The following is a 25,049-nucleotide window of genomic DNA, read 5'->3' on the forward strand; positions in this document are numbered from 1 at the left end:
AATGCTATTTATTGTTTTCTGGTTGATTATGATATCGAAAAATCAATTTTTTGAGAGCAAGATTTCATTTTTTTGAAATTTTTTTGATTTCATGGATGAGAAAACTCTTTATTTAGCCTTATCACAAATCAATATGGATCAAGAACTGCTTATTGGTAGTACTTGGATCGATGTTGAAGTCAATGCAGGTCAGAAATCGAAAGTTTTTTTAGTCATCACCGAATTCAACTTATATCTTTTCAATAAACAAGAAGGCAAAGAAGGGTTAGATATAATCGGCATTTATTCCTTTTTCGACATTAAAAGTCTCGAATTTATTCATGCAAACTGTTTTACTTTATCTTTTGCAGATAAGAACTTCAAATTCTTTGGAGATGATATAGGATATATTCCAGATTTGATATCAAAACAGATCCATCTGATTTTGTTACCAATAGAAATTCCAATTATTAAAGGAAAGAAAGCAATGACAAGCCAAGGCAAACGAACCACACTTAGCAAGTCATCTGTACTCATAAGACTTAGAGGCAAACTGAAGCTTGCCAACCGTTATCCGCCTCAACAATTTATTGATGATATGCAAGCATATCTGAAAACAGATCCGTCCGAATTCGAGTTCAACAATTTCAAAGACATTGATAATTACATTGATAATATTCTCGAAGCTGTCGAAATTGAACCAAAAATCGAAACTTTGAATTTTACAGGGAAACAAGTACTCAATCATTGGAATAACTTATCTATATTTATTCGAAATAATACTACAATTCAGAAAATTGTGATTTCAGAAGAAATTAACCGAGGATTTATCGATTTTTGCTCATCTTTAGCAAAAAACGCCAATTCGAAGCTTAAAAAGATTGAATTCAAAGAAGTCACTTTTAATACAGAGCATATTGAGGCTCTAGACCGAGCAATTCAAAAACATCCCTTTATTTACCTTTCTTTTGACAAATGCAACTTTTCGGAGTCAGCTGGGAAGTTATCGAATTTAATCATCAACAATACAGAGAATTCCGTCAACTTAAATTCGATTTTTATGTCATCAATAAATTTAAGTAAATCGGACATCCAAACTGCCGTTCACAGATTGAACTACGTATCATTACGAGGTTGCTGCTTAGAATTGGCTTCACTTTTTGAAAATTTCAAAAATTCAAATTTAATAATGGCTGATTTCTCATCAAATCGATGCACTGTACCAATCAACACATCAGTCTCATTCCCAGCATCACTGAAACACCTCTGTGTTAACGATATAATGTGGTCAAGTTCGAGTTTGACTTCAATTTTCTTGGCAACGACGGATTGTGATGAATATTTATCGTTATCGGTAGCTAATTGCCAAATGTTGGAAGACGATTGGAATTCATTCTTCAGTTCCATTGAATTTTGTGGAGAATCAAAAATTACTTCGTTATGCTGGGCAAACAACCCGTTACATTACAAATTATTCAAGTTTATAAGTAATTCTAGGAATATAGAGTATGTTTCTTTCTCAGGATGCCAAATTCCTTCGGATGGCTCGATTCAAAAATTTATTTCAACCTGCAACAGCCTGAAATACTTAGATCTACACGGATCTGCTAACTACAAGTTAGGATATGAAGCATTTTCATTGTTGCAGAGGATTTTGAAATCAAAATTAGAATATATTGATTTTTCAAATAATAATTTGGATTCTAGGTTCATTCCATTGATAACAAAGCTATTAGAATCTAATACAATCAAGTTCTTCCTATTTGACGCTGCAAATTTCGATCAAAATTTCATATCAGATTTAATGAAGCAATATAAGAATAAAATACAGCGATCAAATCTGAAAGAGATTGATTTTGATGCGTTCTTGAGGACTTCCACTAAGCTATTCTCAATTGATGGCTGTAATTTCGATATTCAACTTTATTTTTCGGATTCTGACCTAGAAATTCCGAAAGATTCTCAGTACAATAATGCCCCTGCAGCATATCTACAAGGTTCTGACTACTGGGATGTTCTAAAAATCGACCAACTCCAGAAAAGATATTCGAACTCAGAAAAACAAGTAATTTCATGGGAATTCAACTTACCAGAGATGAAAGACTTCGACATTCAGTCATTTACTAAGGAAATGGAAATTTCTTTCGAATTAGAAACACTTAGTAATAAATTAATGGATTATTGGTAAAGAATAAAAACCTGTTTGTATATTTTAGTAAATGTAAGAACTTTTTTATCTATTTTCGAAACAAAATCCAAAAATACTTTTTTATAATTTGCTAATGTAATTAAACAAACTTCACCATATGACGTATATTCGAAAATATTCAATATGTTTACGCTAATACGCTTACATTTTGAGGAAATTGGTTCATCTATAAAAATGATCAAATAAATATGTTAATACATGAACAAATATTATTGTATTCTATTTAATTCTATTCAAGAAATGTAGTTGTAGTTTCATTTATATTCTTTCTATGGTTCATAATTTTTTATATTATTAGATGAAGATGCCAGAAGGAGTAGGTGACAAAAGTGCATACTCTTAAATTAACCTTAAATGTTGATTTTTCAATATTTTCGGTATTAACCTTATTGTAAATTTTTCCGGTGATAAATTTATCACACTGAGGTTATTTTTCCGGTGAGATTTTTAACCTTGATTTAATGAAATTAATATATATAAATTTTATTATTTTTAATTTCGAATGAGTATAATAAAATATTTTTTATGTGTTTTTGTTTTTGATGTGATTTGAATTTTGTTAACTCTTTTCAAAATCACTTCATTTTTATGATTTCGGTGGACTTAGAGGAGCTTATTGCTTTTGGTATTAAACAGGAAGTCAAGGGCGGTGTCCCATACAGAAGAAGAACGGGATCTCCAAAGCAATATGTCACTTATTCATGTTCGTATCCCCTATGCAAGGCAAAATTTAGGGTTGAAGAACAAAATGGAGTGTTTACTATAAGCAAAGTTAATGAAGAACATTGCCATCATATAGGAGTTGAAATGGGTTCACATTACGCGAGTAAATTTTATCAAAAATGGATCGAACTTTATATTAAAAACGGTGGAAAGCAATTTCTTGCTCAAAAAGCATTTTTTGATAAGTTCGGAATTGATACGAATAACAAAGAAACGATGAAACTTTTCGCGCAGTCTACTGATGCTTTAAAGCACAAATTTTATCGCCTTGATGAGATTATTGCACAAAGATTATCAAACGATCCTTACACTTCTTTGGAAGCATTTTTGAATAATTTACAGGAAGAGTGCCCAGATGATCTCGTTCAATTTGATTACAATGGAGATTTTTCCGAGTTTACAATCATATATGCACCTTTTGCTGCAAAAGAATTGGTGCATAGCATTGATAACCCTCTCCACGTCGATTCCACTCATTCTTTAATTAAAGGAAAGATCCAATTGTTTGCAGTAACAATGAAAACAAGTCAAAACACAATTTTCCCCTTTTGCTATTTTTTAGTGAACCCTCAGACATCTGAAAAAATTCAAGAATGTTTGGTGAAATTCTGTGAGTTTGCGCACCTGGATCCACAGCATTGGAGCGCTGACTGTGCGCTAAACATTGCTCGCGCAATTGAGGACGGATTTCCTCTTGCGCAGCTCAGTTGGTGCGCTGTGCATGTTTTACGCGCATGTGCAAAAGTTGGAAGCTATTTTGACAATCCACAGAATTTTGAGAACTTCTATTTAGCAATGGACTTTTTGACATTACGTGCAGATGCAACGAATGCAGAAAAGCTGGCTGAAGAGTCTGATGAAACATATGAGTTCTTGACAACAATGTTAGAAGAAGAAGAACCGCGCGCTTTGAAGTATTTCGATAAACAATGGAGAAGAACCAAAGAACATTGGATGATGTTATATCGTGGAGAAGGTGATTCCACGAATAACATTGCGGAATCACACTTTCATCAATTAAAGCAAACATTTTTCTTGGGTAAGAAAAATGAGCGCATTGATGACATCGTCATAACTCTCATCACTGTTGTGATTCCAAATGCGATTATTAAGGTTCAAGTCGCTAATGTTTTGAATGAAGAAAGAGCAGTAAGAATTCTTACAAGGGCAGGTAATCAGATTGTTGAGCAAAGAGCTTCAAAACACGATGAATGTTTGAAATTAATTCAACACATTTTGGAAATTGTCGAAAGCCGAAGGATTGAACCTAATGTCCTTATTCCATCTTTGAAGGCAATATTAAATTTGGCACAAAGAAGTTTAAAGGAAGAGTAAGCAAGATTAGATAATTTGGACTTTTTTTAAAATTAATGAATAAACAGTATATTTTTGAAGTGTAAGCTTATTTACCTGAAGCTATATTACTTAATATAACATTCAAAGTATTATTGCTATTTATTGGAGAACAAATTTATGTAATTTTCACATGAAAATTGATAAATTTGTATTTCCTTATGATCAATTTTTGTATTTGTAGAGAGTCTCCCTGCATGATATCAAGACTTGGCTATAGTCTTTATCCATTTTTGAAAATTGTATTGTAAATTGTAAGAATTTCTGAATACTACTACTATAAAATATAATTGCTTATCTATGTATATTCTCCCTGCATGATATCAAGACTTGGCTATAAGTCTTTATCCATTTTTGAAAATTGTATTGTAAATTGTAAGAATTTCTGAATACTACTACTATAAAATATAATTGCTTATCAATGTATATTCTCCCTGCATGATATCAAGACTTGGCTATTAGTCTTTATCCATTTTTGAAAATTGTATTGTAAATTGTAAGAATTTCTGAATACTACTACTATAAAATATAATTGCTTATCAATGTATATTCTCCCTGCATGATATCAAGACTTGGCTATAGTCTTTATCCATTTTTGAAAATTGTATTGTAAATTGTAAGAATTTCTGAATACTACTACTATAAAATATAATTGCTTATCTATGTATATTCTCCCTGCATGATATCAAGACTTGGCTATAAGTCTTTATCCATTTTTGAAAATTGTATTGTAAATTGTAAGAATTTCTGAATACTACTACTATAAAATATAATTGCTTATCAATGTATATTCTCCCTGCATGATATCAAGACTTGGCTATTAGTCTTTATCCATTTTTGAAAATTGTATTGTAAATTGTAAGAATTTCTGAATACTACTACTATAAAATATAATTGCTTATCTATGTATATTCTCCCTGCATGATATCAAGACTTGGCTATAAGTCTTTATCCATTTTTGAAAATTGTATTGTAAATTGTAAGAATTTCTGAATACTACTACTATAAAATATAATTGCTTATCAATGTATATTCTCCCTGCATGATATCAAGACTTGGCTATTAGTCTTTATCCATTTTTGAAAATTGTATTGTAAATTGTAAGAATTTCTGAATACTACTACTATAAAATATAATTGCTTATCTATGTATATTCTCCCTGCATGATATCAAGACTTGGCTATTAGTCTTTATCCATTTTTGAAAATTGTATTGTAAATTGTAAGAATTTCTGAATACTACTACTATAAAATATAATTGCTTATCAATGTATATTCTCCCTGCATGATATCAAGACTTGGCTATTAGTCTTTATCCATTTTTGAAAATTGTATTGTAAATTGTAAGAATTTCTGAATACTACTACTATAAAATATAATTGCTTATCTATGTATATTCTCCCTGCATGATATCAAGACTTGGCTATAAGTCTTTATCCATTTTTGAAAATTGTATTGTAAATTGTAAGAATTTCTGAATACTACTACTATAAAATATAATTGCTTATCTATGTATATTCTCCCTGCATGATATCAAGACTTGGCTATAAGTCTCTATTCATTATGAGTATGACCCCATTTTTTTTTACAAAAAGTGCCGAATTGCAACTTTGTCCCAATCTCATGCCAGAAGCTCACTTTGTATATACATATGTTCTGAAATTCATTTTTTGGTTTAAAGAAACGTAATAAAATGTAAAAGAAAAGTTAATTAAATTTTATCTACAATTGCTTTGAAAAGTCTGACGACAACAGGGATTAACTTGTCATTGAAGTCAAAGTCAGCACTGTGAAGTGATGGGTGATTCTCTCCAGCACCAATCCATATCAAAGCGCCTTTTGTTTTCCTCAAATAGTATCCGAAATCTTCGGAAGCCCTGATTGGTTCTTTCATTTCATGGACTTCGAAATTTTCTTCTTTAGCAAGTTTCCTCAAGAAATCAACACTCTCATCATGGTTAACAGTTGCAGGGAATGGTTCACTGTATGAGTAATCAACAGTTAAACCATATTCTTCAGCGTTCTTTTCACAAAATTCTTTAACTTTATTTTCTAATTCTTCGTACTCATTTTCATGCTCACCTCTCAATGTGTAAAGCAATTCACCCTCAAAGGCAGACACTCCGAAAGTCCTCTCACCGACTTTGATCTGAATAACTGTGGCTAACGTTATTCCTTTGAAGTTTCTCTCTCGCAAAAAATTATCAACTTCTAAAACAGTTTTGCCGATGGCAAAAGAAGGATTTCTTCCTTTCTCTGGCTCACTTGCGTGAGAAGGAATGCCATGGAATTTGATGATCAAGCCTTTGGAAGCACAATTAACTGTTCCGTTGATCAAACCTAAATTTCCAAATTTAATTCCTGGACAATTGTGAACAGCGAAGACATTCTGGATCCTTTTTTCTTCTAATAGCATGGATGCTGGTTCTCCACCTTCTCCTGTCTCTTCCGCGTTCTGGAAAATGAAATAGATATCTTTATCTGATCCCTCTTGGGAAATTACACGTGCAAACGCAGCAAGAGTGCTACTGTGTCCATCATGTCCGCATTTATGTGCAGCTTCTGGATTCTTTGAGCAATATGGAAGATTTGTTTTTTCAGTGACTCCAATTGCATCAAAATCGGCTCTGAAAGCAATGGATCCTTTAGGATTTTGTGCTTTATATACAGCATAGAACCAAAATCCACGGTCAACTATTTCTAAATTAGTTTTTTGTGACAAGAATTCCATTAATCTCTTCTTCGTTTTGACTTCTTTGCCAGAAAGTTCAGGCATAGTATGGAGTTCGTGTCTGAGCTCAATTGCATCATTCAAGATCTCTGCATTCATTTTTTTTTCTAGAAAAAAAAAGATAAAAATCAAAAAGTGACAATTTTACGATAAATAATTCAATTTCTTTCTTCATTCATTCTTTACATTGGAGGAGTACAAAGCATTACTCTGAAGAATCTAGAGTTGAATCGTAGCGTAAATTGCGGAGATGTTTCATTTAACATGGAAAACGACAAGATAATCAAAATTTTCGAATACTTGAAGTCTTAAATGATTAGAGCCGAATTCCCAATTGGACCTTTAGTTTTCTAACAGATACGTTGAATCTATCTCTTTCGTGTTTTATCAATGACTTCCCGAAATTTTATCATATTTTTATTTTACAATAATGAAATCTGAGGATGAGAAAAGCAAGACAATTCTATTTCTCAGAATCAGAATAATGAAAAAAATCTTTGAAAGCAAATTTAAGTTTAGATATTTATTAATTTATTTGATTTCTTTATTTTATTTTGACACAACCACTCTTTATACAAAGTTATTGGCTATAATTGCTATTTAGGTCATTATAATTTTACTTGTATTGCCTAAGAATCTTTTGGTAGAGAGTAACATTTATCAACACCCAAAACTGTTATTGGAAGTTCGTGATTTAATGTTGATCCTTGAACTGCATCCATTGGTCCGCATTCTTTACATTCAAGTAACTTTGCCGCAACATTTTCATAAAAGTAGCTTTGAATGAAGGTTATTTTTCCTGATTTGGCCAATATCAATGGATCTTTTGATTTAGCATTTTGTACATTTTTCAAGAAACTACAATAAACAAATGACAGAGTTGGAGCTCCTTCGTATAAAATCAAAATACTCTTCTCTTGCGTGTTATTTGCGAATGTGGTATACAAGAATTCGCTTGGTAATTCCATGGCTTTTATGTACATGCCAGAGAACTCGTAACATCTATTGTTTGATATATTTGAGTGTTGGAACTTTGTCACAGAGTTGCCAAAATATATTGTACTGTTATTTTCATCAATCTTCGTTCCGCAGTCAAAAACAGCTATTGAATCGACATGATTGAACCCATCTGTGCTTGTTCTGACATAGAAGGCAACACCTCCATAACCTTTCGAGTTTAAGAAGCAATTTTTAATCATCACGCAGCTTCCTGAATCCCCGAAGTATAATGAGCCTCCAAATGTATATAAATTAGAGCAATTTATGAATGTGCATGATTCAGTGTAGACATGTGTGCTATCCATTGTGTAAATGAATTCTAGAGCATGATTTTCGATCCCAATATATTCGCATCTATAAATTTGATAATTTAATGGGTACCAAAGTTCTTGCCTTGTTTCATTAAGTTCAATAGATATTCTATTAATCGAATCATAGTAATCTTCCCATGTTGAAGCTAAAGATAAAGCGATTTCAAGCATATATTGAAAAAGGAAATATAATATGTTGAAAAAAAGTCGCTATATTTTAGTATTAACATTTAAAATTCATATTGATGAGATTTATATTTATATTAATATTTTATTCTAAGTAAATTGACATGACTGTAGGAGTGGAATCCGAATCATTGTTGATGTGTTTGAATATGTAAATAGATAACTAGGTAACCATTGTCTTAAGGGGTTCAAGTCTAGAAAGTAGTCAATATTTTATATACACTTTGTCATTTTAAAGTGGAAATTTGCCTATGTATAGGCTTGCAAAATGGAAGCTTTTCTGTGAGCTTCACTATTGAACAATGGTTCACAAATTTAGAGAAATGTTTTTTTCAAAGCAATGATCCTCTTTGTTTGTATACTTTCTCAAAATATTTGAGATTTTTGCCGGTTTAATTGACATGTATTAGATAATGTTATATTTTATGAAAATATTTTAAAGAACGTGTAAAATTAATGTAATCATTTCAATATTCAATTATATATTATTTGGGCATAATATATTATTATAAATATTATTGTTATTCATTTGCCATATCATATATTATCCAATTTCCCTCCTTGAAGTGTAAAATCTTATTTAATATAATTACTATATTTAATGCTGTTATACTTTCAGATTTCGTTTATATTGAATGTGTATATATAGTTCTCAGAAATTCTTTCAATTTCATCTATAGATATTTCAAACATGTCATAATTCTTTTTATCTAATTGATCTGAACTTGATTTTAAGATTTCTCATTTAAAGGTATCACTTTCTACTGTTCTTTTACACATAAATCATATTCTTTTTTATTGAATATTTTATACCTCAGATAGAAATGTTAGTTTTTTGGTTTCTCATGCTATATTTGGCTAAATATTCAGAATATGTGAATGCAGTATATACTCATTTTATCAAATAAAGAAAATTATTTAATATATGCTTTCAAAGTTCATTACAAAAAAATAAAGCAGTATTATAGTATAAGTGAATGTATGTATATTCGAATTTGAAAAATTAAAAATAAAGTAATTATATTCGGAAGTTAGTGAATGATCTGTAAATATATTGAGATGACAACGATGTTACAGTGATTCTAGAATGGTGTTAGGTTTTATAGGTCAGATGAATAACTTGAAATTTTCAAATAAATTCTTATAAATGAAATAATCAAGAAGACAAAGTAGGTTTTGAACACAAAGCTTATTTGTGATAGGGGATTTTGAATAGAAACTAATATTATATACGAATTCTAAATGTAACGTAACAACTGGAATTGTATTAATTAAATCTTCTAAAATTCAGCCCTAAGTGTATGTTTGCGTACTTGAGGTTATTCAACTATTTAAAAGTTGATGAAAAATTATTAATTTAATAAAATCTATCGCAATGAGGTTTATGTAGTCTGGAAATAGTAATTATGTTCAACAATTTGTGATAATCTTATATAGTTGAGATAATGATGAAAATAAAATTGCAAATTGGGCAAATTGGGAATTTGTTGAGTCGGAAACTGATGAGGATCAGAGCTAGATCCTATTCATCTTGTTTTGAATTTTCAAAATTCTTTCTGATTTAAAGAAAGCATTGATGAATTCGTTGAAATTCAGAATATTTTTCAGATTTTCAAATTTTTTTGGAAAAAAAGAACTTTGATTCGAGTTCATTTACTCAAATCTGGCGAAAAAAGAAGTTTAATAGATATTTAAAATGGTAAAATTGTTATATTTTTAATATATTACACATAAAATTCTAAATTATAGTTAGATGTCATTGATAATTTCTTGAAACACATTATCTTTCATATTCAACAAAATTATATTTCGGTTTTAGATTTTCATAAGATAGAGCACATAAATCCATATTGAAAAATAGGCACTGGGGCAAACATAACGATAATTTTTTCAACTTTGTCAAAAAATATTATTATGAAACCCTCCTCAATTCAGAAGGAGGAGAACGATGTAAGTTCGGATAATATGGTTGCTGTTGAAATAAATGATGGTTATGTTCCAGAATATCTCATGAATCTCGATAAAGTTAACCATAAAGACGATATTATCATGTTCTTACTGTTTCTATCTTTTATAATAGTTAATATATTAGTTGGAATTCTTGCTCCATCAACAACAAACACACTTTCAAAGTCGTATCCTGTTATTGTTGATTCACATGATTCATATTCGATTTATTCGATGGGAATAGAATCGATTTCGCCAATGAATTCATATATTAAAATGCGAGTAGGATACAGATCAGAAGGTTTTACTAATAAATCAGCAAAAGTTCTCCTTAACGTTTCAATGAAATACACAAATCCGAAATCCGACCATACAAAGAGAGCATTCAAGAGTTCGAATGTTACTTTTTCAACACTTCCTGAACAATATAACACCAACTGGCATCTAATTTATTTCGAAAGAATTGTCGATTTTACACAAGTCACTGCCGAAATAGTTGTTTCAGGATCTGAGCTCGGATTCAATACATTCGTATGCGAAGCCATCATATGCTCTTATTCTGACTCTCTTGTACAGATTTGGATAAGAATTGTTTATTCAATCGTTTTATTCGTCGTTTTGAGGACATTTAATGCGAAATTAAAGACAGTAGATGTCAGACATGAGCAATCACTATCATCTGGCCTTTTATTTACTACGATTTTCTTAAATGATCCAGCAGTTATCGCAAATTACATCAGACCTACACTCGGAGTTACAGTTTTTGATTCAATCATGAGGTCGTTTTACACAGGCTACTTGGCACTCTTTGTTTTCGTTGTTTTGGGCCACTGCGGCATCAAAGAGAAAATGATGGGTGATTTCATCACAAATCGTTTATCAATAGCTGCTGTAGTTGGTCTAGTAACAATAACAAGAGAGTTTTTGCTTGATTTGGCTCAAATTTATAACCCAATGATGCAAATCGTGAATGCTGATTATTATTTGAAAATTGTAGAGTATATAATACTGGCAGGTTGCGCAGTTGGCATTGTAATAGAAACTGTTCGTTCTTCGCGAAGAATTGACGAAATTGAGAAATTCAGACTTGTCATTTACGTCATCGCTTCATCGTTAGCTTTATTTATTTTGACATCAGTTATGGGCTTGATTGGTGAAAAAACTACTCTTAAATTCCTTGCAACGTTTGGATCTGCAAATGCTCTTGCATTTGCAATGACTTATGCTCACTATCCATTCAGTATCGATAATATTGAATATAAGGATGCTAAAAATGCTGATATTGCTTCGTTATCAGATAATGAAAATGTTGGGTTGTTGGATAACGAAAATGAGCATGAATTCCTTGGAAAGGAAGAGACAGAACTTAATGTTGAAGATATAGAAGCTCAAAACAATGTTCCTGAAGAGGAGGAAAAATAATTATTTATATTCTCTCTGATTTGTTTAATTTTGTTATATAAAATTTGCAGTTATACAATTTTACTCCCCGTACTCCTATAATTTACAAAACTATATTCAAATTTGCGAATGAAGGGATTATTATGGTGAGAATGTTGCATGCTAAGTTCGGTCAACGATAGAAATTGAGTGGAAATTAATCATCGAGGAAGTACGATTATGTAAAGTAAAAAAAAATGTTGTGGGATTTTTAATATTATATATTATTTTATAATAAAATTTTTTTGAGTCATTTTAAGAAGCACATATAATTTTTTGAATTTAAAAATTAAAGTAGTGTCAAACGAATTTATCACTTAATTTAATACTCAGATTTCTTAAAATTAATGAAAAAGGGTTTTCTGAGAACTTTTGAGAATTGTTTTCAAATTCCATTATTGAAAATATATAGGTATTGTATGAAATTCAAACTCTATATTTATTAAAATTCTAAATTTTTAATAAAATAACTTTTCAGAGGAATATGATTTTGAATGGTTGATTAATAAGTATAAAAATGTCTACGATTTTAAGGAGGGAATTGTTCCTTATGAGGTATACATCATAACTATATACCTCATAAGGAACAATTCCCTCTTGATATCCTGGATATTTTTGAATATATTTTTTTAATTAAAGTTCTCAAAAGTATTATCAAAAGTGATTTTTAAAAAATATCTCCAATTAATTAACTAATTAAAAGTATTATATTTTTAAAATTAAATAGTTTTTTCAATTTTTTTGAAGGAATTGAGATACTTCCCACGACAATAAAATTGAGAGGTTTACATTATGACTGATCTTAGCATGCAACAAGAATCGTATCATAATGTTTACTGGTGCTCTCAAATTATCGTGATGTATTGTAATTGACAAGCTTGGATAAATCGAATCTGAATTATTTATCAAAACTCGATTTTGAATGAGATCTTCTATTATGGTGAAATAGAAGATCTTTATTGATCGTTATCGACTAGCAGAAATGATTGAATCTATTCAAATTTCGATTGCAATAAAATGTAAATCGGATTACTTTTGAAATTAAGAATACTAGAAAGGGCAAGCTTTATTATATGATCTAGATTCAATTTTTCAAACCGATATAACCGTTATATCAAATCAATATCCACCTAAAATGACATGAAATGAAAATATATCTTTTTTTATTGCAGAAACATTTGATATAAACCGAAAATGTTTACGACAAATTTCTGAGGTCACAAAATAGTCTTGTTGTGAAATTGCCAGAATGAAACAAATTTTAAAAATTTTAAAATCCTTTTCAAATCATAATTGAATAGACTAATTATGTCAGATTTTTCATTTAAATATAACAAGAAAATGACCTCAAACATAATCAAGAATTCCTGTTTAGCGATTGTAGATTCAATAATATCATATCCATCATGCATTTATTGGCTTGCAACGCTATCAATTCTTATTCTTTATCTCTATTCGTTCAGTACCTTCTTACGTAGAAGTCCGATTTTAAAATTTCCGTTTATTTTCGATCTCATGGTTTTCAGCGTTACAAAAATTAACTTTAGAATTCAAGCTTATCTCTCAACTATTTTAACTATTTTCAACTTTTTCTATTTACAGAAATACTATCGTCTTTCACATAACCACTCAAGCTCCGAAATCAAGCAGAGGCTAAATGCGTATTTAATCGTTTTAGCCGTTTCCGATATTGTATATATGGTCTCGTTTTACTTCATGTGCTTCATCGACATTAAGCAGCATCCAATCTACCAAGGCGTTTTTTCAATACTATTCTTCTTAACTCACCCATTTATCCATTTAATTCCAAAAGGAATCGTCAGATTAAGACATGTTAATCGATCTTTGTACGGGTATTCTCTCATTAATACTGCAATCCTATTAACAATTATTGGCTCTCCAATTTTAATTTACGCAAGATTTTTCAACAAAAAAGACTCAATCTCATGGGTAGTATCCGGCGCTTTATTTACTTTTGCTTATTTACTTAATGGCTTAAGTTTCATATTTGACGCCATAACTGTCCTTGGACACAGATTTATCCGCTTTTACTTGTACTTCCCTCAAGAAAAGGCAAAACATACTCGTCGTGTTGTTGTTGTTTAGAGTAAACTTGTTTGTTATTTTTTCGGTTTTAAAATGATCAATAACTTTTTTAAATTGCTTAAAGAGATCGACAATCAACAAATAATAGTCTACCTTCTTCTTTTTCTTCTGAAATTAGACTATTAAAAAGAATTATTATAAGTGAAAAGTCTCAACACTCTTTTAAAAAACTGTTTAAAAATGGACTTTATATTGAAATAGTGAGGAGACTAAAAATCACCACAGACTATTTCAGAGGATTGAGTTGTCACTCAATCCTCTGAAAAGTCTGAGATAATTTACAAAATTATTCTTTAGAGTTATCGAATAAAATATCAAAAATCATATTACCTTGCATTGCAGATGCAAGTTTCGAAGTTGGATTCACGAGGCATTACAACGTAAACTATTCATTTTTAATATGAGACTGTTTATTTTTGAGAAGTTTACATATATTTTTGAGAAATTTATGGTGTCACGCTTTTCGTAACGCCAGGCCTTTGAATTTTTTTTTCATGACACCGTAAACTTCTCAAAAATCAAAGTAAATATTGCAATAATTCCTGGTTGTTATTTGATGAGGGGGTACATCCATCTTTGTCTTTAGCATTGATATCTGCTCCATTTGAAATAAGAATTTCGGTTGTTTCTTTGCTACCATCTATGGCTGCCCAATGAAGAGGGGTGGATCCATCTTTGTTTTTAGCATTGATATCTGCTCCATTTGAAATAAGAATTTCGGCTGTTTCTTTGTTATTATTCCCAGCTGCATAATGAAGAGGGGTACATCCATCTTCGTCTTTAGCATTGATATCTGCGCCTTTTGAAATAAGATATTCTAAAAGTGATGAAAGATGGAAACTGGGGGAATAAACAAAACATGTGTTGATATCATATGTTTGGTCCAAATAAACTAAAAATGATTGGAGATTATTGTATTGAGAGCACAATTCTAAATCAATTTTTATGTTGTGTTCATTCATCAAAAACGTGACAAAATCAATATTGTGTGATATAATTGCATATTTCATGCATTTGTTATCTGGTATTTGTACTTTCAAGCATTCATTCATAATGTCTGGATTTCCACCCAAAAACGAATATCTAAGACAATTTGGAGTTATTATTGATTGAAATTTCGTTCTTAAAAACTGAAAATATTCATAAGATCCATGATAACAACATAGTTCAAGTAACGAAATACCTCCTTTTGAAAATGGATATAAATCACTATCTAATTTTTGTTTTTTATCAAATCCTTCTCTTTCTGTAAAGGTTATCAATGATATTTTGTCATCATCCATAATAGATCTGTGAATTGTTTTTTGTTCGTGAATATCAGCTGTATAATGAGAATCTTCAAAATCGTTAAAATTTTTTCCCCGTTTTCATCTAATACTATACTGTATTCTTTGTAGAAAAAGTAATTAAAAACTTTGTTGATTTCGTTGACCTGACTTAGATGGTATTCGTCAACAATTTATTTGGCAATCGCTAAATATGACTTCATGTAGCGGTTTTTATAAATTGAAACTTGGGATATTTTATTGACAATTTCACCAGGCGAAATATGATAAGAGTCAATCAGGTTTTGTTTGATTTTTTTGTAAATTGCGTTTAATTTTTCTTCGTCATTTGTTTTCAGCCTGTACAAAGCATTGTAGACATCATTGTATCCTGTTAAAATCTCCATCAAATTGTCATAATGAGTTTGGTTAATTTCTCCCTTGGACATCAACCAAAAATTTTAAATGTCGTACTTTTACATAAATGAGTGCGGGACAAATTTGCCAAGTGTCACTTTTCAATAACCCTAAATTACGCTTTTCTAATTTTTTTTAAAAATAACCTTAAATTATATTTGAAGAAATTATGTCTATGATATATGTTTTATGCTAGAATCTTGGAGTTTTCATGCACTACACAAGAGCTCCAAGGTTCCAAAAGTGAATGCTCAATAGCAATTATAGAGATGTACCTTTTCAAAATGACTTTTACTGATTAAATTTAATCAATAGAAGACATTTTGAAAAGGTACCTCTACAATTAGATATACAAGAGATTCAAAGCTTCATTTCAGATAGATTTGAAACTTTGAAACTCTTGGTAGATTTTGAGTGAATGCTGACAATCATCTTTGAGAAGGTTTTCTTAAAGAAAACCTTCTCAAAGAGGTTTCTCAGGAGCTCTGAGGCTCCCTTTCGTAATGATTGGGAGCCTTGGGGCTCCTGAGACGAAGAATGGCTTCGCCGAATCTTTGATCAGCAGAGGCCAAATGAAAAGGCCTCTGCTGATTGATTCTCAGGAGCCCTGAGGCTCCCTTTCGTAATGATTGGGAGCCTTGGGGCCCCTGCAGCAGAGTATCGCTCCGCTCCATTAATTTTTTTTAAAAAAAGTGCCGTGTGGCAAATTTGTCCTGTTCCCTTACATAAATTTCGTTTTCAAAAGAAGAACTATATTCTAATAATGGTTTGTTTCATCAACGGTTACTCCACAGATACTATGAAATTTTGCTGAATTCTTTTTTCCATTCATGGGTTAGTTTAATCACTTCTTTAAATAGTTATTAAGTTCTTCGTCTTTCTTTCGTTTTGAAGCTTTGGAGATCTTTTTAGCGGATTTTAAGGTATAATTTGTCATGAACACTCTATTTTCTGCAATCATATTTTCAATCGTCCTTACTTGATCTTTAAGACATCGATTTTCTCACATTAATTTATTTATGTTATCATCATCTTGAGTTTGAACTAAATTTTGAGCACTTGGAGCTGGTTTGAGGATTATTGACTTAATAGATTCCTTATTAGAATTAAATGCAGATTTTTTCATTAAACTTTCATACGATTTGTATTCTTTTCTTTCAGTATTTTGTCATGTTTTCAATTAACAAATACATTTACTGTATGATGCACAATCTATGCAAGCATTATTATATTCTATTTTTTTACCATTCAAAAATTAGATTTAACATGAATAAACACAATATTTAGTATTACAAACAATAATATGCATAAATTAGCCAAAGTATTCTTCTACAGAACGTATAATTCTCGTTAAATTTTTATCATTTTTCTGAAGTTGGTTTGATAAAAGGACACAACACTGATATGCAGCTGCTTCGCACTTTTCAGTGTTTTCACATAGTTTTTCATAGCTATCTATCAAAGAAGCAGCAATTCTAAGCACAATTTCGAAATCAAATGATTTGCAATGAGAAACGATGGTCAGCATTGAAATGGCAACCGTTTCTCTATCGTTTTCATCGTCACTTTGGGAATAAACTTCGAAAAGAGGTAAAAGTTCATCAATTTTTTTTGGATCAAAAATTGAAAGAATTGACCAAATTCTGACGGAGTAAATATGATCATCAAATGGGAATATTGCTTTAACTCTCTCTACAATATCATTTGAAACGATATCTCTGAATTCTAACAAAATATTATATAATTTTTCTGAAATTTTGTTGAAAAGTTTGTTTTTCTTTGGTTTATCTTCATCAAACTTGATAAAGTTCTCACACACCGTAACAAACAAACCTAAAAATTCAGGATTTTTCTGATTTTTCGCAATTTTTTCCAAAACACGTAATAAATCCTTTTGACATAGTCTGGAAGCACATGTTTGATATACAGTCTCTCTAAAGAAATTGCAAATTAAGTCAATTTCTCCATATTTCGTTAGAGATTTCAAAATTTGAGTTCCTAAAGAGTTTAAATCCTTAAAGAATGATTTCATTGCATTAACAGCAACAGTCATGACTGATTCAACATCGTAAATAGTCTTATCTTTTTTGATAATAATTTTGAAAATTTTCAGAGCGGAAAGAATGTCATTTTTCAGATCTTCATCATACTCAAATGCGAGTCCATCAGATTCTAAGATGATTTTATTCTTTGCAACATCATTTTCGCCAAGAGGCAACAAATTTGTTCCTGCAACCTTCAAAATGAAGTTATAATATGGAGAACTATCTTCTACATAATCAGATAGAACATTCATTTCTACTGCTGCATTGATTATTTCAAGAATTTCAGCTCTAGTGAATTCATCAAAATTAATTGAGTTAAAAGAATCAACAAACGTATCCATTATAGGCACTGCTTTGCAATACTTATAAATATCAAGTATAATCTGAGTTCCATCATTGAAAAATTCAGAATTTTGTAAAGATCCAATAATAATGCTTTCAAATTCATTAAAAACATCCAGAAAATTCGCTTTTAGGTTCTTAACAATCTTATCAATGAGATTCAAAGCCGGATGAACCAGAATTTGGTATTGAATTGCATTTTGAATTAAAGAAGTCAGTTCTGCTATTGTGGGGACAGATGGATTGCCTGTTTGTGATATTTGTACTTTAACAGCGTCGAGAGTGTTAATTAAAACTTCTTCATCTTGAATTGTTGAAGAAAACTGAATTAGAAGGTCGAGAAATGCTTCTGAATAACTACTGATTTTCTTGTTCTCTATTTGAAGGAATTCCAAAGCAGCATTTTGTAAAAATTTGTTATCTGTTGATAAAGCACTAGAAATTACATCGAAAATCACTTCTATATTATCTTCAATGCATTTTGCTTCATTTACACTAAGTTCCGTCAAAAGGGAAATTCCCAAAAAGTGACACACAGGTTCACTTTTTTGTAAATTTTTTTCTACTTCAGAATAAATTGAAGAATTTAACTCTTCATCAGCCGCATAGCATATTATATCTGATATCAACAATATGCAGTCTTGTATAAGCTCACTTTCGTCCGGATTTGGCTCAGTTAAAATTGTATTTATCGAGATAATTATCAAATCTTGTTCAAAAACTCTTATACTATCTAAATCTCTATATATAATCGATTGAATGAAGATGCATGCAGTTGATCTGACACCATAATCTAATGTTTGGTTGCTTAATACCTGAGTTAAGAAAGAAATTAAATTTGGAAAGAACTCTGAAAAAATTTCTGGTCCTTCTAGATATATATCATTTATGTAAGATATAAATGACTTCAGTTTGTCAATTGGAATAGTGTTAATTTGCGAAATAATTGTGTTTGAAAATTGAATCAAATCTTCATTGTGAGTTTTACCCCATATGATCTGTAACAGATATAGGGTTCCTTCGTAGGCATAATCGTATGGTTGAACTATGTATTCTGAAATGATTTCACAAGCAGTTGAATAAAATTGGTTAATTTCGATTTTATCAAGCTTGATTGCCCATGAAAGAGTAATTAATATTGTTTTTACTGCTCTTTTATTATCATTCTGTAGAAAACTGAGAAGATATTGGATAGGATTGTCCAATGAATCGACTAAATAGTAAACAAATATCCGAGAAAATATATGCAGTGGTAAGTCATCATAATTATTGATAATATTTGGGGTATTGATGATAATTGATGAAATTTGTGAAAATATATTATTTAAATCTGAAATCTTTTCTTTGTAAATAGCTGCGTTTTTATGTGATATTAGAGATGATATTAACGTTAAGCTTCCTTTCTGATATGATTTATCCGATAACATAGAATTCAGATATTCGAAGCACAAAATCGGGTTATTCAAAGCAAAATCATGAAATTCTGCTTCACATTTCTCTCTATCCTGAAAATTTCCAAGCATATTATTAAAAATGTGCTGAAAATAATCGAAATTCATACAAGAAACAAATCCGTGAAGAGAAAAATATTTTTTTCCATTCCACACAAAATGGCCGAGTGCAATTTACAGTATACTTGAATCTTTACACATCTGCATTGAGCTTTCATGTTCCAAATGGTCAATCATCATATACATTGAGATATTATTTTTAGTTTTTCAATTCTTATAACCCATTATTACTAATCCCGATGCTTTCAGGAAATAAAACAACACAGCTATTAGATCTGGGCGACATTTCATAAACCTAATATTGACTCACTTTAATCTTGATTTATTTCTCAGAATATTAAGAATACAAATGAACAAATAGTTATACATTAATGTTATGATATTACATATATGAATTGGAAAATGCGACTATGAAAAATGTAAGACTCAATTACCAACATTCTGAACAATTTGTTATACTTTCATTACAGAATCGTTTTCTATGTATTTGTAAATCAATACCTCTTGTTTCCCAAAGATCTAAGTTTTTTTCCATTTGTGATCTATCGACTACACTATTTAGTAATGTCATCATGAGTATGCTATTTTACTAATAAATAAACTGACAACGAAATGGACATATTACAAAAATGTCGATTCTAAGAAAAAAGTCTAAATGCATCAACGACTAACTTTTTTCCCCATTTTCAGAACAAAAATTTAACATTATTTTCAATAACAATACTATTCATTCATATCATATTTGGTAAATTGTCAATATTTTTCAAAACTTTTTTTTTGCCTAAAAATTATAAACATTATTTCATTACATTTACTATAAGTTATTATCACTTTATTTTATTTTCTATAAATGTTTCAATTTAAGGCTATTAAATTTGTGAAGGAGTCGTATGTTTATTTTCAGAAATGATTAACCCTTCGAAGGGTGAAGCGCCATTTCCTTTCAGACAAAGATAAGGAAATCATTGATATATTGTATGAAAGAAAAATGGATCCTTCAGCAATTGCAGAGGCAATAAGTCACACACCTAGACAAATCAAAGATTATATAAAATGTAAAAAGGAAAGTATAGAAAACAAGTTTTCATTTGAAGAAGATCAAAAACTTATAGAGTTATACCAAAAGAATATTAGGAAAGCAGGCGAATTAGTAAAATATTTCCCCAATAAAGCGAGTTGGATGATCAGAAACAGAATAAAGTTGTTATTTCGAAGAAACCAGATAGGTCCAAACGCAACAACGATCACTTTTCGAATCGATAAAGAAAAAATTGAATCATCTATTATTCCTTTAGCAATTCCACAATTGCTAATTTTAGATACTTCACACGTTAATTTGGAAGAGAAACCCAGCCAAAAGTTTTATTTTCCCTCATTGAATATGCCACAAAATCACGAAAATGAGAAACAATTCTCAATAACATATTCAACTAATGTAATTCCAAAATTTGAGTTGCCTGGAACAGATAAATAAAAAATTTTCATGAATATTAATAAAATATTAGATTTGTATTTCATAATTAATATTTATTTTCATAGGAATTTCGCGAAAAATTTTTGTACCCAGAAATTGAGATGCAGTTTTTGGATTTTTTAAATTGTGTACTTATGAAAATTGAGAGCTTTTTTGAAAAAGTGGAAATTCAAATAACTTTTTGTTTATAATAATGTACGCTCACAAAATAAGACAAACGATCTTGGCAATCTAAATTTTATCATCTGATGAGTCATATATTCTGGTTCATTTTATTCTTCATAAGTGAATGACTTTTTTTTTGCAAAATATATTAGAGAAATTAAATGTCTTATCTTTTCTCGCCTTTTACAACTGTGATGTCCAATTTTTCTGACTTTGGACTAACTGTTCATCAAAATTCATTTTCAAAATATACTTTTAATCATATTTTCCATAGTTTTTAAATTAAGAATCGGAGCCACTACTTGCTTTGCATATGAAATAAAGTGAAAAAACGAAGCGACCATAAATTATTTTGTAAATTTCGAAAAAAATAAAAAAATTTTAAATAAATAGTCTTTATATAAAAAAATATAAGTTCTCTAAATACTTGCAAATTGTTGAGCAACACGAACAACATTTGAAAAAACATCATCAGAAATCAAAAGTTTTGACTTTCCTCTCTGATCCAAACTAGCGCAATGCACGAATATTTGTGCCAATCTTTCCTTTGTTTCTTGGTCGCTTTGGTTAAATGCGGTTAAAAGTGTTGAATAAGCGACAGAAGAGCAATCATCGAAGCCAATCTCGAGAGGGAATGCCTCTATTATTATTGGCAATGCCTCGGATAGTTCTATCATTCCATTTTGAACTAATGAACAAATAAATGCTACCGCGGCGGTTTTTGTCTGGAAATAGTACGCCTGACCTTGGTTATCACTCTGTACAAAAGACGATGAGTCATCAAACAGCTTTGACAAGTGTTTTTCGAGAATTTGAGGGTTAGAATTTACAATTGTCCTTGCAGAGACTAAAACATACGGTGTAGTGTTGCCGTCAATCTCTCCTATTGCTGTTACAATGAGTTTTACGGCTTCACTTCTTGCAATTGTATGTAATTTGTCTCCACAGTACTTAAACAAGGCAGCAATGACCTGAGAGCATGCGGATGCCTCATTCGAGTCACTCTTAACGCATGACTTGCATGCTTGGACAATTTCTGTTGGGTTAATTTCATTTGGATATTTTGATATGATGTCTATACATAATTTATAGACATTCGGCATCAACTTGGCCTCAAACTTTGTTTCTTGTTCTAAATTAGCTGGTGCATCTTCGTCATCTCCTTCAAATGGAAGATCATCTTCATCATCATCGTTTCCTGGGCCATCAACCTGTTGTATAGGTAGCTTATGCTTCAAGGCCGTCATTGTTTCAGCGAACAAACCTTCATCTGGTCTAAAAACGAAATCTTGAGAAAGAGTGTTCGTATTAAAGAGCAAATCAGCAGCCTGGAAGAATATTCCAGCTAATTCAGCGTTAGGAACTGTTGTTAGCTCGGAAGCATTCTCCAAAAGCTCTTCTGCGTTTAATTGGTATTTAATTGTCATTGAAACAGCAGTTTCCAGTGAACATCTTGCCAGCATTGGGTCGAGGTTGAACACAGAGAAGTAAGAAGTGAGTATATTCATGAATTCATCAACATCTTCCCTGTTTAATGAATTTGGATAAATTTCAACAATGGATTTAAGCAAAGTAAAGCATTGGTTTAGTGTATTTATAGCATCCATGGCTTTACTAGACTTCCTATTGTCTCCATCGTCGTTCATATCCTCTTCTTCTCCGATATCATTCATTTTTACAAGAGTTGTAAGGATATCGCCGTTGCAGATCGACTTAACAAGGTTCAGACCAAGAGGAACAAGCTCTTCTATGCCTTGTACTGGCTCTGCAATGATGCATGACATAGCAGATACACTTGCGCATTGTAGATCGAAGTCATCGCTTTGGGCAGCCTCGATAATTGTCTGTAACAAGTTGGGCTCTTGCATTAATGAGTTGTCAGCTGCAAGCAAATGCCCTAAAGCGATAATCGCGTTTCCTCGAATTAATTGGTCGGCGGTTTGGTCGACCTCCATTGCGTCGCTGATGATGGATATGATCTCTTGGTATATGCTTGAGAGCTCCTTTCCGCCTAAAGTTATGAAAATCTGGAGACATTCAAGGGAAAGAGAGACCAAATTACTGATCTGTATGGATGTCTTGATCACATCCCATATGAATTCGTAGTTTTCGGCTGGCGTTGGAAGGTTTTCCATACATTCCATCAAACAATAGATAATTTCGCGGCGGAGATCATCGGAAATGCCTTCAATCTGAAGATTAGCAACAATTAAGTTGTAGATGTCCTCAGAATAGGCATCTAAACTATGATTTGATTCTGAAATGAAATTCGTCAACGCGGAGAAGGCTGCTTCCCTAACAGCCATGCAGAACTCTTCATTTGAAAGGATTGATGCTAAGAATCCCATGATTGTTGAAAGATTATTTAGTGCAACATAAGGATCGTGCATAATAAAGGTATCTAAGATCAAAATGATGGTAAATGCTGATCCTTGGCCTTCGTAAACGAACAATTCATGGATCATTTCCCATAATCTTGTTGCATTTATTTCGGCAAAGATTATTTCAAAGAGATCTCTGCAATCTGACTGTTCGTATGCACTTACATTTGTATCAAATTGAAGATCAGAGTATTTAATAATGGATTCAATGAACTGTGGTATCATTTCTCTCATATCTCTTGGAAATGTCATGAAACACTTGGAAATTGGCAAGAAAAGAGTGTAAATATTACCTGGACTGATGGATGGAGTAAGAATTTGAAGTAGATTCTGTGTTAATTCCATTGGATTCATAACTCCCGCTTGTGTGATTGATCTTTCAAGGGAATCACATATGTGTCTTGCAATTGGGGTTGCATTGGAAAGGTTTTCTTGTAGTATTCTTAATAAATTGTCTAATGAAGGGCGAATTGTTTCTGGAAATTCTTCATTTAGCTTGCAAATAGTGTTGGCGAAGAGAAGACCAGCGGATTTTACGAGCTCGACGTTGTTATTAAAAGATAAAGCGTTTACAATCATTTGGTTGATTTCTGGAACTAATCCACTTAAATCTTCAGGTTCAATATGAAATTCTGCAATAGAAAGTAAGCTAGTAGCAATAAATAGACTCTGCTGCGTTCCAAGACCAGCGCATTCGATAGAATAAGGAATTAATTCTGGCCATTGTCCATTTGCGATACAGGTGAGTAATTCAATTGAAGCAATGAGTAAATTTTGAATGATTTGATCTGTTTCTGAATGTAATATTTCGAAAAACAATTGTTTGACCTGTGGTTGAATTTGGCTGTTCAGAAAGTCTTGTTTATGAATCTTTGACATTATTTTCAATGATGTGGCTGCAAATTTTCGTAGGTGTAACGAATTTTCATGATTTGAAATTAATTGCAAAACTAAAGGGTAAAATGAAATATCTTTTTGCACATTTAGAACCTCGGTTGTGATTTGATCATAACCATCATATGAACCTTGGGAAGAGGCTGCTTGAAATAATGCTACAAGTTGATCCATTTTTAGAAAGGACGATAGAAGATTTTAGGGAGAAAAATCGTGTCTTGAATAAATAATATGATGAAAAATATTCAGTGACAATTTTTATTAATAAATACAGAATTCTTAAATTGAATTTTGTAAATTTAAGGTTATTCAATATATTTGGTATGCGGTCTGGAAACTTCTTTCCCTAAGTTATCAAATTATATATATTTGGAGATAGAAGTGGGACTCATTGTTATGGAGTTATAATCCATATTCTAACCATCTAATATTGTGGATAGATATTAGTGGGAACAGGACAAATTTGCCACACGGCACTTTTTTTAAAAAAAATTAATGGAGCGGAGCGATACTCTGCTGCAGGAGCCCCAAGGCTCCCAATCATTACGAAAGGGAGCCTCAGGGCTCCTGAG

The 25,049-nt window shown here is 31.1% G+C and overlaps 11 protein-coding genes across 11 annotated transcripts, besides 3 other annotated features; 5 read left to right on the forward strand and 6 right to left on the reverse strand.

The window, feature by feature from the left end:
* Positions 1 to 91: 91 nt before the first annotated feature.
* Positions 92 to 2,195, forward strand: TVAGG3_0981750 (uncharacterized protein; the record flags this gene model as incomplete). Its single annotated transcript, XM_001321038.1, has 1 exon — positions 92 to 2,167. One exon carries the CDS (start codon positions 92 to 94, stop codon positions 2,165 to 2,167), a length of 2,076 nt encoding a protein of 691 aa, XP_001321073.1.
* A 307-nt stretch (positions 2,196 to 2,502) lies between these two features.
* Positions 2,503 to 5,886: a mobile genetic element.
* Positions 2,777 to 4,246, forward strand: TVAGG3_0981770 (MULE transposase domain-containing protein; the record flags this gene model as incomplete). Its single annotated transcript, XM_001321039.2, has 1 exon — positions 2,777 to 4,246. One exon carries the CDS (start codon positions 2,777 to 2,779, stop codon positions 4,244 to 4,246), a length of 1,470 nt encoding a protein of 489 aa, XP_001321074.2.
* Positions 5,887 to 5,933: 47 nt separating the features above from the next.
* Positions 5,934 to 7,099, reverse strand: TVAGG3_0981780 (Clan MH, family M20, peptidase T-like metallopeptidase; the record flags this gene model as incomplete). The annotated part of the gene is made up of 1 exon (XM_001321040.1): positions 5,975 to 7,093. The coding sequence occupies one exon, from the start codon at positions 7,091 to 7,093 to the stop codon at positions 5,975 to 5,977; it is 1,119 nt and encodes a 372-aa protein (XP_001321075.1).
* A 524-nt stretch (positions 7,100 to 7,623) lies between these two features.
* Positions 7,624 to 8,475, reverse strand: TVAGG3_0981790 (pectin lyase-like family; the record flags this gene model as incomplete). Its single annotated transcript, XM_001321041.1, has 1 exon — positions 7,624 to 8,475. One exon carries the CDS (start codon positions 8,473 to 8,475, stop codon positions 7,624 to 7,626), a length of 852 nt encoding a protein of 283 aa, XP_001321076.1.
* Positions 8,476 to 10,404: 1,929 nt separating this feature from the next.
* Positions 10,405 to 12,083, forward strand: TVAGG3_0981800 (transmembrane protein 181 family; the record flags this gene model as incomplete). Its single annotated transcript, XM_001321042.1, has 1 exon — positions 10,405 to 11,859. The coding sequence occupies one exon, from the start codon at positions 10,405 to 10,407 to the stop codon at positions 11,857 to 11,859; it is 1,455 nt and encodes a 484-aa protein (XP_001321077.1).
* Positions 12,084 to 13,202: 1,119 nt separating this feature from the next.
* TVAGG3_0981810 (uncharacterized protein) lies at positions 13,203 to 13,994 on the forward strand (the record flags this gene model as incomplete). Its single annotated transcript, XM_051253956.1, has 1 exon — positions 13,393 to 13,983. One exon carries the CDS (start codon positions 13,393 to 13,395, stop codon positions 13,981 to 13,983), a length of 591 nt encoding a protein of 196 aa, XP_051079530.1.
* A 507-nt stretch (positions 13,995 to 14,501) lies between these two features.
* TVAGG3_0981820 (proteasome regulatory particle assembly) lies at positions 14,502 to 15,266 on the reverse strand (the record flags this gene model as incomplete). The annotated part of the gene is made up of 1 exon (XM_001321043.1): positions 14,502 to 15,266. The coding sequence occupies one exon, from the start codon at positions 15,264 to 15,266 to the stop codon at positions 14,502 to 14,504; it is 765 nt and encodes a 254-aa protein (XP_001321078.1).
* Positions 15,267 to 15,442: 176 nt separating this feature from the next.
* TVAGG3_0981830 (spectrin binding) lies at positions 15,443 to 15,697 on the reverse strand (the record flags this gene model as incomplete). The annotated part of the gene is made up of 1 exon (XM_001321044.1): positions 15,443 to 15,697. The coding sequence occupies one exon, from the start codon at positions 15,695 to 15,697 to the stop codon at positions 15,443 to 15,445; it is 255 nt and encodes an 84-aa protein (XP_001321079.1).
* Positions 15,698 to 15,734: 37 nt separating this feature from the next.
* Positions 15,735 to 16,386: a mobile genetic element.
* A 546-nt stretch (positions 16,387 to 16,932) lies between these two features.
* TVAGG3_0981850 (armadillo (ARM) repeat-containing protein family) lies at positions 16,933 to 19,620 on the reverse strand (the record flags this gene model as incomplete). Its single annotated transcript, XM_001321045.1, has 1 exon — positions 16,978 to 19,575. The coding sequence occupies one exon, from the start codon at positions 19,573 to 19,575 to the stop codon at positions 16,978 to 16,980; it is 2,598 nt and encodes an 865-aa protein (XP_001321080.1).
* A 931-nt stretch (positions 19,621 to 20,551) lies between these two features.
* Positions 20,552 to 21,037, forward strand: TVAGG3_0981860 (homeodomain-like family; the record flags this gene model as incomplete). Its single annotated transcript, XM_001321046.1, has 1 exon — positions 20,552 to 21,037. One exon carries the CDS (start codon positions 20,552 to 20,554, stop codon positions 21,035 to 21,037), a length of 486 nt encoding a protein of 161 aa, XP_001321081.1.
* A 575-nt stretch (positions 21,038 to 21,612) lies between these two features.
* TVAGG3_0981870 (armadillo (ARM) repeat-containing protein family) lies at positions 21,613 to 24,647 on the reverse strand (the record flags this gene model as incomplete). Its single annotated transcript, XM_001321047.2, has 1 exon — positions 21,622 to 24,462. One exon carries the CDS (start codon positions 24,460 to 24,462, stop codon positions 21,622 to 21,624), a length of 2,841 nt encoding a protein of 946 aa, XP_001321082.1.
* A 278-nt stretch (positions 24,648 to 24,925) lies between these two features.
* Positions 24,926 to 25,049: part of a mobile genetic element that runs on past the window's edge.

This window comes from Trichomonas vaginalis, chromosome I (assembly GCF_026262505.1).
Source record: "Trichomonas vaginalis G3 chromosome I, whole genome shotgun sequence".
Classification (NCBI taxonomy): Eukaryota; Parabasalia; order Trichomonadida; family Trichomonadidae; genus Trichomonas; species Trichomonas vaginalis.